The sequence below is a fragment of the Callorhinchus milii genome, unplaced genomic scaffold (assembly GCF_018977255.1).
Source record: "Callorhinchus milii isolate IMCB2004 unplaced genomic scaffold, IMCB_Cmil_1.0 Scaffold3, whole genome shotgun sequence".
Classification (NCBI taxonomy): domain Eukaryota; kingdom Metazoa; phylum Chordata; class Chondrichthyes; order Chimaeriformes; family Callorhinchidae; genus Callorhinchus; species Callorhinchus milii.
This window is the reverse complement of record NW_024704744.1, coordinates 29,869,935-29,883,210: the sequence shown is the minus strand read 5'-3', so window position 1 is coordinate 29,883,210 and position 13,276 is coordinate 29,869,935. Positions and strand designations below refer to the sequence as shown.

The window sequence follows — 13,276 nt, the reverse complement described above, 5'->3', positions numbered from 1 at the left end:
AACCTAAGGCAAGTTTCCTTACTCCATTTGCCTCTGTTTACCTGGCATTAAGCAGGAACCCGGTTGTTAGTCGATTGGTGGATCGCTTTTTGGGGATACTAATCCCTTTAAAATAAATAAATAAATAATTTGGTCACTCAAGTCCACGACTGTTTATGGGACACCGCTGTGCGTAATTGACTGCCGTGTTTCCCCTACAAAATACAGTCTACAGTATATTCTGTGAAGCACTTTGAGACATCTCAATGACATGATAAGACGCTCTATCAAATGCAAATATTATTATTATTATTGTTCAAGATCTGTCACAAGACTTACCTCTTTGACAGTGCTTTCCATCATCTTACCTCACCCTCCCCTTGGCTCCCACACCCCAGCTCTGGTGCTCACTCAGCACTGTCAAGCACATTGAGACTGTCTCCCAATGTGAATGGCACAAGATAAATGTACAACAACAAGATTTCATTTATAGAGCGCCTTTCACGTCGGGAGGACGTCCCAAGGCTCTGGACAGTTGGGTCAGGAACCGAGCAGGGGGGAAATGGTCAGGGTGAGGGGAGGGAAGGGAAGGAGCGAGGAGGGGTAAACTGTATTAATAATAATAATAATCCTTGCACTTGATGTAGCGACTCATCGAGTCTTCTAGATGTCTCAAAGCACTTCATAGAATATACTGTAAAGTGAATTGATTGTATATTTGTGGGCAAAATGAACACAGCAATGTCCCACAAGCAGTCGTGGATTGAGTGACCACTTTTTTTTTAGGTATTGTATATAGTATGTATATTTTTCATGTTCAGTTTTGCTCTGACTCATCAACATCTGTACTCAATTTTTCTCAAGTTAACACAACAGATTTAGTCATCATAATTGTGTAAAGTTAACTGGAGATTGGTGATGGTCACTGTGCATTGCGAAACATTCAGCAAACAACAGCACTTTTTTTACCTTTTGAAAATAATCAGAGCAGAATGAAGTAGCACAGCAAACTATGCAATGGCACTGATGGTGTGGGATTCACAAGTGCAATAATGAAGCAACTGCGAACAATCAATATTTTCCTGAATAAAAGTGACACTGCTGTAGGAGTATGCAGTGTGCAAGAGGATCCTTTTCAGTTATCAAATAGAGAATTAAGCACATTGTGGATATACCAAAGGATATCAAACAAAAATTCAGAGGTATTCAAATGACTCATATAAACAATTGGAGGTTTACTTATTGATTTATGATGTTTGAACTCCTTACTTGTGACTCTTAAATCTGTCCTATCTGTTATTCTATAGTATTTGCAGGAAGCATAACCGTATTTGGCTTTCTTCTGTTTTGTTTGTTCAAAGTTTTCCATTTTATTACAGCTAGAACGTTTGGATGTCTGTCTTAGGAAATACTTTTTTGGCTCTGAGAAGTAAGATATTACCTCTCTCGTTGACATCCTTATTTGAAAAACAGAACATTGTTTCCTTGGCTATTCATTCTGTTAGAAAGTCCTTTTTCATTAGCTCATGACAGACGATTTGTAAGTGTTTCTGAGTATTCCCAATAATAGCATCATTCAAAGCTTTTATGAGTATGTGTCACTGAGGAATGCGGTAAGGATAGGAAACTTCTTCAGATGAAAGAAGGGTTATGGAAGTTTTCAGGATTCTTAGGAATATAAATAGAGTGAACCCAACTTAGTGGGTGGGTGGAGTCCTGTAGCTCAGTGGTTAGAGCACGCGGTTTGCAAGCGAGAGACCTGGATTCGATTCCTGGCAGGGTGAAACCTTGGGCAAGATTCCTTACTCCACACGCCTGATAATAATCCCTCAAAAAAAAATTGGTGATTTCAATCCATGACTGTGTGTGGGACACTGCTGTGCGCAATTGGCTGCCGCATTTGACCCACAAGTATACAGTCAACTCACTTTACAGTCCATTCTATGAAGCGCTTTGAGACGTCTAAAAGATGTGAAAGCACTAATAATAATAATAATAATCCTTGCATTTGATATAGCGCTTTTCACGTCTGGAGGACTATATCAAAGGCAACGATTATTATTATTATTAATATATTTAACATGATCAAAAATTATGCAACAAGGGAGAGCTCAGCTCCTGTGAACACTGCAAGCCAAATCTCTAACAGATAGGATGGTCCTAGCTGGATAAGCAGCAGGAAGCTTGAAAGAGAGCTTTCACAATGTGCAGTTTTAGCTGGTTAACTCCAGCACCCAATCTGGAGTCCCGAAGACTTGGCTCTTGCTAACCTGAGTCTAATACTTTCTGTCATTGGGAAGGGAGTATGTATACCACTGCAGACATGGGGAAATTACTATGTGTAAGTGGCATGCATGGAACTTTCAGTCTAGTCTGGATACTCTTTAGCATGGTGATGGGTTTCAACGTATGTCAGATATGTTGGCCCAAAAAAGAGGAGCACAGACTCAAGCTCAGAAGAGGAAAGGTGAAGATTTATTTTTATTTATCCATTTTGCAGAGGAGTTGGAGATGTTCAGGAACAGATAATACACCTATTATGATCTTTGCCCTGAGTTATCTCCCCTCTTCTCCTGAAGGCACTATATGATTGGATACAATTCCACCACCTTTTCAGGTGTAAGCCTGAATGGTGAGTAGCTGCAGGCTGTCTGATGCTGGCTGAAAATTTCCCTCCTTAATCTAGGAAGCTAATGGGTTTGTACCGAGTTCATTGAAGTAAGTAAATAAATGCAAGCATATGATTTTCTGCTTAGATAGAATTACAATAGAATTGTAATTCCACTCAATATCACTGTCAACAGACATGGGGGGAATGTTCTCACTTTTGATTGCATGCTGCTCTCACATCACACCATTCAGACGTGTTGCTTCTTCAAGCGTGACTTGTGATCATTAGAAGGTGTAAAAACAAATTCAGTTATGGTAATACCACTGCTCCCAGCCTCCACCACATGGGGAAGCTGTGAATGTGAGCTCATCACGTGGTGCATTGAGAGCATGAAACCACTGTTCCATGACCCATTACATTAGAACACCAGGAAGCAAGACATCACACTGAGTTCTGAACTTATTTTTACATTGGAAATCTGTGGCAAGCAGAAAATCTAGTATAGCATGTGCTCAGAAAGGGTGATAAAAGAGACCTTTGACTTTCAGGCCAGTCACTTAATTATGAATATAAGCACAAAAAACGTACTACTCCAGTATTCCTGCAGGTGTAGTACTGTAAATTAAATGTCTGTGAAATGGAAATGTCAGCCTGGTATTAGCAGATGGCATTTCTCTGATGGAGAAGTTTAGAGTAACGTTGCCAGGGAAATAAAATGCACACCGACTCTGTTACTCCTGACTGTAAATAATATTGGAATAGTTCTGACCGCTATAAAACAGGGAAATTGGTTAACATTATTATAGTTTATCTTAACGAGAAGACAAAGACAGAAAAACATCTATGACCTGTACCCTAGCTTAGAGATGTCATGATATTCAGATGTCAGCCTGGCTCAGTCAATCGCATTCTTGTCTTTGAGTCAGAAGGTTATGAGTTCAAGCCCAGTCTAGACTGAGCTCCTAGTCAATGCAGTGCTGGGGGAGTACCATATTACCAGAGGTGCCATCCTTTGGATGAGACTTTGAAGGGTGTGTTAAAGATCCCGTGACAAGACTAGAAAACAGAAGGGAGTTTCTTCCAGTGTCCTGACCAAGCAACCCATAATTGCATGGATTATCATTATTAGGATTGTGTTAGAGCCATTCAGCTACAAATTAACTTTTTTATTTTTCATTTCCATATTATGTTGCATTTAGTAATTCTTATGTTTAAAACACTGGACTGTTTATTGGGTCGGTGGAAGAGGGGCATCATGCTGCAATTTAATGAATCAGGGTTCAATGCTTCATGATATAGCTCTGCCATTATTATTTGAAGGTATCCTCAGCTGAGCTTCACTGTCCTCATTTGTGTCTGTTTCACAATATCTGAAGCTATTTGTTCTTCATTCAAAACCTAGAATGAACACTAAAAATTGTTTTAACAGGGATCACTAGGAGATGACCAGGTGCTGGGAACAAAGCATTTTCATTGTACACACATTTCTAGCTTGCTGTTCATCGCTATCAGCTATATGCTTGTTCTTCCACCTGTTAAGAGGTATAGCTATTTTTCACAACACCCTGATGATCTGGCTACTCAGCACTACTTGCATTTGATACAGCCCTGTATTATATTAAGACGTCTCAAAGCACTTCACAGTATCCACTGCATATTTGTTGGTGAATGCAGCAGTAAATCTGTGCACATCAATGTCCCACAAACAGGCATGAAGTGAATGGCTAATTTTATTCAGGGGATTGTTTGCAAGGACTCCAGTAGAAACTCACTTCTCTTATCAAATAGTGTTACGGTATCTTTAACGTCCATCTGAATAGGCAAACGGGACCTGTGTTCAGCATCTCATCCGAAGAATGACAAAGCGACACACTCCTAGCACTACACTGGAGCCATCTTAGACTATGTTAGTTCAAGTCCTTACATGGGGTTAATCCCACAACCTTTGGCTCAGAGATGAGATTGCTACCAACTGAGTCAGGCTTACACCCAGGTATTTAAAAAAAATAATAATCCTTGCATTTTGTATAGTGCGTTTCACATCGGGAGTACATCCCAAAGTATTTCACAGGATATACTGTAAAGTGCAGTGACTGTGATTTGTGGGCAAATATGGCAGCACAGCAAAGTGCCACAAACAGCCATGAAGTGAATGATCAATTTTATTTGGGTGATTGTTGACCAGAACACGAGAAAAAACTCCCTTCTCCTTTCTCGTAATACTCCACTTTGAAGTTGTCACTTTGGAGCTGGCTGGCTTTCTGGCACATGCGCTGTGACAGCACCAGTCACTTATTGTTGAAATCACAATGCAGAAGCACTGACCAGTGATCATACCCTATTACACTGCTGGTGGATCACCTGAGGACATGGTTTCAGGTGTAGTTTGACTCATACCCAGGGGCGTCAGTCTCTGAAAATCTATTTCACTGCCTCAAGTGTTCAGCAAACAGCATTGACCCAGCTGTTGATCTCTATGTATAATGTCTGTGCAACATTTTTTAAAATTAAAATGAGAGCCACAGTAATGTGGTCACATTCTAGGAAGGAGCAATCTTGTTTTAATCTACTTGGATTAAGTACAAGATCCAAGACTTCTACAACAATCACATGCTCCATCTCACTGGGTGGTCATGGCTCTGATTCCATTTGAATGTGTATCCAAAATTGTACAAAAGCAGCGAGATTTACAAAAAAACATATTTTTGCAAATAATTATAAATGGTTCATAAATTTGCACCAAACGTTTCTGCTCTCACATTTTTAGGATTAAACTTTCAATAATGAAACCTGATTTGAAGTTTATCTTATAATAATCCTTGCATTTGATATATTGTTGAGACATCTCAAAACGTTTCATCGAATATACTGTAAAGTGAATTGACTGTGTTTGTGAGTGAAAATCCTCAGTATCATGATCGCTCTCTCACTTTAAAGAATGTAGAAAGAGCCCTATTTGGAACAGATTCTGCCTGCCAGTTGGTTCTACATGGTGTTAGTAAACAAAATTTGTGAATGTGACAAAAAAGTAAAATTGGTCATTCACTTTGGCCTCATTTCTAAATTGTGAATATTTTGATAAAGGTAACTAGAGAGACTGTGTTTTACTATTGAGAAGCCATTAACAAAATACATCAATTGAGAAAAAAGAGGGGAGACGTTTTATATACAGAATATGGTTAGAATGTGAAATGTCTGACACAATCAAAAATGTTGTTGAAACTGAATCCAAACAACCTTTAAAATTGGATAAGTATGTGAGGACAATAATAATAATTAACTTTACAGGAGAAGAGCAAGGGAATGGGATTAGAGTATAATGACTCCAGTGAGGGAGCTAGTGAGGGAGCCTGACAAACATGATGGATTAAAGTACTATTTTTCTCTGCAGTAAAATTTCTGCAGTGGCTGTACCCAGGGTGAAAAAACAACTCCATGGACTACGAGGTTTAAGAAAGAAGTATGACATTCTGGTTGTCAGAATGGTCAGTCTCTGGTTGCTAATGATCTAACTATCCTTTTTGTACTGGGCAAGCCTCAGACTACATTAGCGTGTGAAATCATTGGGATACAGCTGTTCCTGTATGTAATGCTGATAATACTACACATTAGGTTTTTACTTTGTTCTGGTGTATTCTCATTAGGCATTTCTGTACTTCAAAGAAGTTTTTTTAGAAAATGTACAGCCATTCATTTCTTAGAAACAAAATTAAGCCTTCTAGCCCAACACATTAAAGTCCAGCTTTGATAGAAAACGAAGATGAAGCATGTATCATAATAATAATAATCCTTGCATTTGATATAGCGCTTTTCACGTCTTCTAGACGTCTCAAAGTGCTTCACAGAATAAACTGTAAAGTGAATTGACTATATATTTGTGGACGAAACGCGGCAGCCAATTGTGCACAGCAGTGTCCCACAAACAGCCATGGATTGAAGTGACCAATTTATTATTGTTTGTTTTTTTCTTGAGGGATTGTTATTATTATATTTCCGTTGCATAACCCAAGCATTGTAAGCAGATTCTACAGTAATAATAACCCTTGCGTTTAACATAGCGCTGTACCGGGTGAAAACGTCACAAAGGGTGTAAGTCATTGTGTATTTGTAGGCAAACACGGGAGCCAGTTTGCAGACAGTAAAGTCCCACAAACAGGCATTTTTTAACAGAAGTTGATTCAGTCTCAAGTAAGAGATGAATAAAGTAAAGATTTATTTAGTGTGCTTTGCTCCAAAAGTGATACCTGATCTATTTTGTTTGTTATGGTGTGTAGGAGAAAAGGATGGGAGAGAACCTGATGAGGAGGAGCTGGTCAGTCTGAGTAAACGACTAGTGGAGACCGCTGTCATTAAAGCTGTACAACAATACATAGAAGAGACCCAAACTAAGCCAAAACAGGGCAAGACTAATGGGGAGCAAAACACCTCAGTGTCTAAGAAATCCGACACAGACAATGACAAGAAATGAACTCTGTACATGAAAATCTTATATTTTAAAACAGAAAGTTTAATATATGCAGAGAGGACAGTTTTGTTTAAGATGGCAGTATTTGTTGTCTCTGCCTCCTTAGTTAAATTCAAATGTGATATGGAAATAACCTGGACCTTTTACCATTCATTCTTCCGAGGCTCCCAATGCATCTACTGAATGGAACTGTGGCCTTTTACTGAATGCCTTGGGTTAGAACAGGAAGATCTCCAATACCTGGAACATTGTTTTTCTTCTTCTGCATAACCACCTTCGCTGAATTAACTTGTGCATCTTTTTTTTAATTGTAGCAGGTAATGAAACACGAGTAGAAGAAATGTATGTCATAACTCTAATGTGATTCACGTGTATCAACCAATGCAACAAACTATGCAGATTATTTGCTTTGCAAAACGTAGGTATATGTAAGCTACATCGACCTGCGCAGATGGATATTAAAATATTTATTTATATTAATGGTTGTACTATCTGCACAATCTGCATTTATTTTACACTACTTTAATTTAAAGATTAAATTGATCAGCGGGATTCAATCAGCTTCTGTTAAATGAAACACATTCTATCTTTTTTCTTCAGGGAAAAAACATGAATCAGCCGTAATTAGGAATGCTGTGCAGAAAGAAACCATGACAGTGTTGAGCAAACTTAATCAGATAAAAGAACTTCTGTCCCATCCAGAGACTCAAATGAAAATTCGTAATGAAATGGCTGTAAAATGTACTCAATTGAAGCACTATAAACAGCAGGATCTAACTCTCAGCATTGGTTCTTATGACTTGACAAAACAAACAGAATACATTGATACCACTTCAGAGGACATGGGGACTCAGACCATTGAAAATTAAGAATAACCCAGATTTGATGAAAATGTTAAAGTTTAATGATGTTTTATTGATTTTTTTTTCATTAGCATGCATTATTCCTGCTCCGAATGCATCTTCAGTACAACTATATATACGTAAAAATATATTTGCTTTTATTTTTGCAAATGTTTTGGCTGTTTCAGTTGCCATTGGTGAACTAAGATCGGTGCATGTCTATTGCCAAGGAGAAATTACTGGAGGAATGCAGACTTTTCTTTGTGTGGTTACAACCCTCGGGAAGGAAGCTGTTCTTCTGAAGAGCATTCATTCTACTTGCATTTGATTCAGACTTGTTTATGTGGCCAAATAAGTCAGGGTGCTAACTAAAATCAGTATATCTTAGGCTATTTACAGTCCATCTTGGCAAGATAGATAGCTACACAGCGTAGGCTGTGAAATGGAATGCATTTAAATGAATTTATAAATGTTGATGCTTGGCACTATCAGTGTTTGCCAGCTTGTTGCACAGAACTTAACACATTTCTTCCATCATTCTATGCAATAGCTAGCAGGTTTTTCTAACAGCTAAAGACTGTTCTCCTATCTTAGAACAAAGTCTAAACCTGCATGAGTTTCAGACCAGCCAAGCACCAAAGGGACCAACAGAGAGACAGGCTCTGAGATTTTAATGATCTACCTAGGATTTAAGCCTCCGTGACTTTAAGGTGTGAATTTGAAGGGGGCATCTTATTTATACAGCCAAGTATTTATACCAAATATTGCTCCATTATTTTAGTCGTATTTCAGTTTATTTTATATTGGCATATATATTGGGAATACCTCTAGTTAGAATATTTTTATATATTTTGGTAGAGTGCAGGTTTTCAATACATATCAAAGCAGCTTCTACCCAAGTGTTGCTTATTCCAGCTCTATATCTGTATTAGCCAGATTACCCCGGGTTGATATTTTTAGGCAGATTCAATGTGCTCAGAGGACTTAAATGTCTATTTCAAGGCTGGAGACTTATGTTCCAAAATTTTATTTTGACCTCAAAGTATCTCACTGAGCCAATGGGTACATGAATTTTTCAGAGCAATAAATAATTCAGAGTGGCTGAAATGTGATTTGGCAATGTGATCAAAGCCGAAATTGATTTCTCATTGAGTTTTGCCAAAAGCTCCTTTCTAATATTACTTCAGAGTTAACTTCTTTAAACCCAAGGAATAGCAATCCAAAGAATCCGAGTGAAATGTTTCATACGTTGCTTGAAAACTACTAGATGTTGTCCTAAGGAAGCGAGCAAGGAGAGGGCCATTAAACAAACACTGCCTGAATCAAATGCACTTGACTTCCTTGCACAGACTAGAAGAGGGTATAAAAAACACTTTTTCCAGCATTCAACTCTATAACTTGAATAATGCTTATATAAGGATTTTGTTGTTCATTGAATACACTGTACGGTGGTTTTAGCCAATAACACCTAACACAATAAAATAATTTTAAAATGATTAACTGTGATTTGATGCAGGTCAAGTGGTGAAAGAAAATGGTCTGTGGTGTGCTAATCCATGTGCCGAAGACTAGTTTTGAAATGTCATTATCGATCAGTAATGTGGTTATTGGCATCAGTAAATGGTTGGAACTGTGATTGCAAATTATGTTTTGAAAGACAAATCATTGTATTAATCAATTGGTTTTGCATAAAAGGTTTATTCCTGAAGGGGTGTGTGTGTTTTTGTGTAATGTTTTGAACAAATGTACGGGTGAAATATTTCAACAGCACTTTAAAAAGAATACTTTGGCAGGTGTAGTATAAACTCACATTTAGTGCCGTGATTGTTTCATGTATGAGAAATATTTTCTTCAAAGACTGAAGGCTTTTTAACCCTCAAACCTTGTATTTTAAACCATATTGGTGTTTTATTATAAACAAAAACAGAGAGAGCTGGGAAAACTCAACAGGTCAGGCAGCATCTATGGAGAAAGGAAAGTGAGTCAACGTTTCGGGTCCACGACCCTTCGCCAGTTCTGACGAGGGGCCTTGGACCCGAATCGTTGACTCACTTTCCTTTCTCCATAGATGCTGCCTGACCTGCTGAGTTTTCCCAGCTCTCTCTGTTTTTGTATCAGATTCCAGCATCTGCAGTATTTTGTGTTTTGTGGGTGCTTTATTATGTTGCGTAACTCTCTTGCCTTATGTTTCTTGGGCCCCTTCTTTGTAAAAATATTCAGCTCCACTAGTTCATATACCACTAATCAGTAAACCATACAGAGAAGATGTTGGCAAGCTCAAAATCGTATCTGTGCTGAGTTAGATGAACTTATCCAGACAGCAAGCTGGTACACTGCAGTTGGCCTGAGTACCTCTGAGCTAGGAGTGGAAAAGCGGGCAAAGTTCCTGCTTTCAGTCACAAGATCTCTGCGATTGTAGATGCCACCTAGTTTGTTGTTGCTCTGCCTAATCCATGGCACCATCCAGCCAGGACAGAACAAAAGAATTCAATGTTTGCACCCTAAAAATATTTGCTTTATTTATTCAAAAAAGGCTTATTTTTGTGTGTGTAATTCTCAAAGGGTAGAATTGTAACCTGTTTTTTACATTGATGATTCAAAATGCATTGAATACATCCTGATGTTTTTGCTTGTATAACAGTATGACATTGATCTTAATTGCCAAAGATTTGCCGAGACAGTCTACACAATGTAACATGATATGACTCACCTGTTGGAAACAAAGTAAATTTAAGGATTCCCACAGACTATTCCAAAACAGAAGGGAGCTTCTCCCTGTATCTTGGCCAACAATCCCCCAAAGTAAATTGATCATTCATTTCATGGCTGTTTGTGCGACATTGGTTTGTGTGACACTGTTCTGTGCAATTGGCTGCCGTGTTTGCTGAAAAATACTGTCACAACGCTTTACATGAAATCCTGTGAAGCTCTTTTAACGTCTTAACATGAAAGGCGCTATGTCAAATTTAAGGATTATTATTATTATCTCTTTCAAAATAATACAATGTGAGACACATGGAAACCCATTGCTAGAGTTTCCTCATCAGCTATTCAGCAGACATCTATCTGCTTTGAGCATGGTGAGAACACCTTTAGAGGACTGTTTGTGACATGACAGCTGTCTAGAGGTCCAAGTCCAATGCGATTATCAGATTTATTCAACAGCAACTGCTTAATGTCACTTCACTTGAGAGGCCTCACAAAGAGGGTGCCCATGAACAACAACAACAAAATTACATTTGTATAGCGCCTTTCACGTCGGGAGGACAGCCCAAGCTCCCAAGGAAGCTGACTACACAGGGTACCTCATAAACCCTGATCATATCCAACTTTCTCAAAGTGTTGCACGGGCTGCAGACTATCCAGATCTCTCAAGTCCATAGCCTGTTCCATACCAGGCTCAACTAGCATATCACCTCCATCCTTATTTGGCTTTGTTTGCTCCCCATCTCTCAGGGGATCGAGTTCAAGATCCTGGTTTTCACATTTAAAACCTTCCATGATCTTGCCCAACTCTACCTCTGCAACCTCTTTCACTCTCACCAACTCGGCCATTCCCTTTTTTTCAGCTGATACTGGCCTATTACACGTCCCCCGCTCTGTCCCCCCCACCAGATGGAGCGGGGCATTCAGCCACTTCAGCCACTGACAGCCCGCTTTCAGGAACTCTATTCCCAGCCCTTCTGACTCCACTACAGAACTCTATTCCCAGCCCAGTAGACAGCCCATGACATGGGGTTGAGTCCAGATCCCTTTGGCTCATGAGCTACTGTATCACCTGAAGTGTTTTCTTATGGTTATAGGTTTGGCCTGCACATCCGCCCATGTCCTGCAGGTTGGCTATAATGTTGACCTACCAGCTGCAGCCTTGCACACCGACTTGGACAAAACCAAATTGAATGCATCGATTGAAGCCATCATGGCTGCCTCATAAAAACATAATTTCTTCTGGGATACTTTTAAAGAACAGTTGAAACAATGCACCACTGCAGTCTGGAAATACAGCATTCTAAAACTCTAGCCTGTGTGAATGCCCAAAGCTTTAATAGTACTGGTTATAAGAAAAGCACTTAGCCTGGTTCAGTTGGTAGCATTCTAGTCCTTGGGTCAAAGGGTTCTGGGCTCGGGCTGCATGTCTTTTGAAAGGCTTTATATAAATCCAAGTTGTTCTTCAAATGCACATTAACAAACTCACGTAGCTTTTTCTTGTCATTAGCACAAGTCCTTCTATATTGGCTGATGCTGCTTTACTACCAAAACATGTACAAAGCAGTTGATTCCACTGCTAATTGCCACATTTTCCACACTTCAAAAAAACATTTTATTGATGATTAATTCCCACATGGGTAAAATACTGTACACCGCTTTCAGAATATGAGGTGAATAGAACCCCATATGGTGAAGCAAATAAAAACGTTTGCAAATTGTTAGGATGTATCGTCAAAAATTATAGAAACACGATGGGATAGAAAGGATAATTATAGTTTGCCTGCCCAATCCTAAAGTTATTTTTAAAATCTTGATCCATCCCAATTTTACCCAATAAGCAGAGATTACTTATTAAAAACATTAATAAGACATTAAAAATCAGACATTACAAATTAAAACTGTAACCATATATTTTATAATTCTGAAACAGCCTGTAGAAGATGCAGTATAATAGTTTCAGAAGGTGTAGATCTTGCCTGCCAATGAGAGACATTTAAAGGTGGCAACAAATTGAAAGTGGGAAGTTATGTGATATTGTCGTTTAGTAAAATACCTCTGTTATACTAATTCTGTAAAACCGTTCTATCTTGTGGAGATACAATAAACCATTGAATAAGCCTAGATTCCTGGAGAGAAGGCTGAATCTTACACCGTTTAATGGCATTCGTTTACACGTTATAATACACAGGCATAAATGGGGTAAGTGAGCTCTCATTATTGCTGCTTTGTTCCAGTTTTCATCTATTAAATGTCCTTTCCTACAACCTTTATGTTCAATTTCATATACTAAGATTTGATTGAACATTTCATATTATAATTATAATAATAACAATCATTGCATTTGATATATGACCTTATCAAGGCTTCGAGACGTTGCAAAGCGTTTCACAGAATATACTGTAAAGTGAATTGTTTGTATATTTTGTGGCCGAAACATGGTAGTCAATTGCGCACAGCAGTGTCCCACAAACAGTCGTGGATTGAGTTACCAAATTATTTTTTTTTAAATGTTTTTGAAGGGATTATTGCTTCCGGAAAAATGATCCACCAATTGATTAACAACCGAGTTCCTACTTACTGCTGGGTAAACAGAGGCATGTGGAGTAAAGAAACTTGTCCAACTTTTCGGCCTGCCCAAGAATCTACTCGCTTGCGAGGCGAGTGCTCTAA

The 13,276-nt window shown here is 38.6% G+C and overlaps 1 protein-coding gene across 3 annotated transcripts in view; it reads left to right on the top strand.

Annotated features, from left to right (window-relative positions):
* Positions 1-9,605, top strand: part of LOC103182327 (A-kinase anchor protein 7) — an 83,550-nt gene extending 73,945 nt beyond the window's left edge. For 2 of the 3 annotated variants that reach the window (XM_042333032.1, XM_042333030.1), the window contains exon 8: positions 7,656-9,605. In XM_042333032.1, coding sequence (XP_042188966.1) covers positions 7,656-7,924 — 269 coding nt within the window. In that variant the 3' untranslated portion in view covers positions 7,925-9,605. Of the gene's footprint in view, positions 1-6,864 lie in introns of all 3 variants that reach the window. The other variant, XM_042333031.1, reaches the window with a different exon arrangement.
* The last annotated feature ends 3,671 nt before the right edge of the window (positions 9,606-13,276 follow it).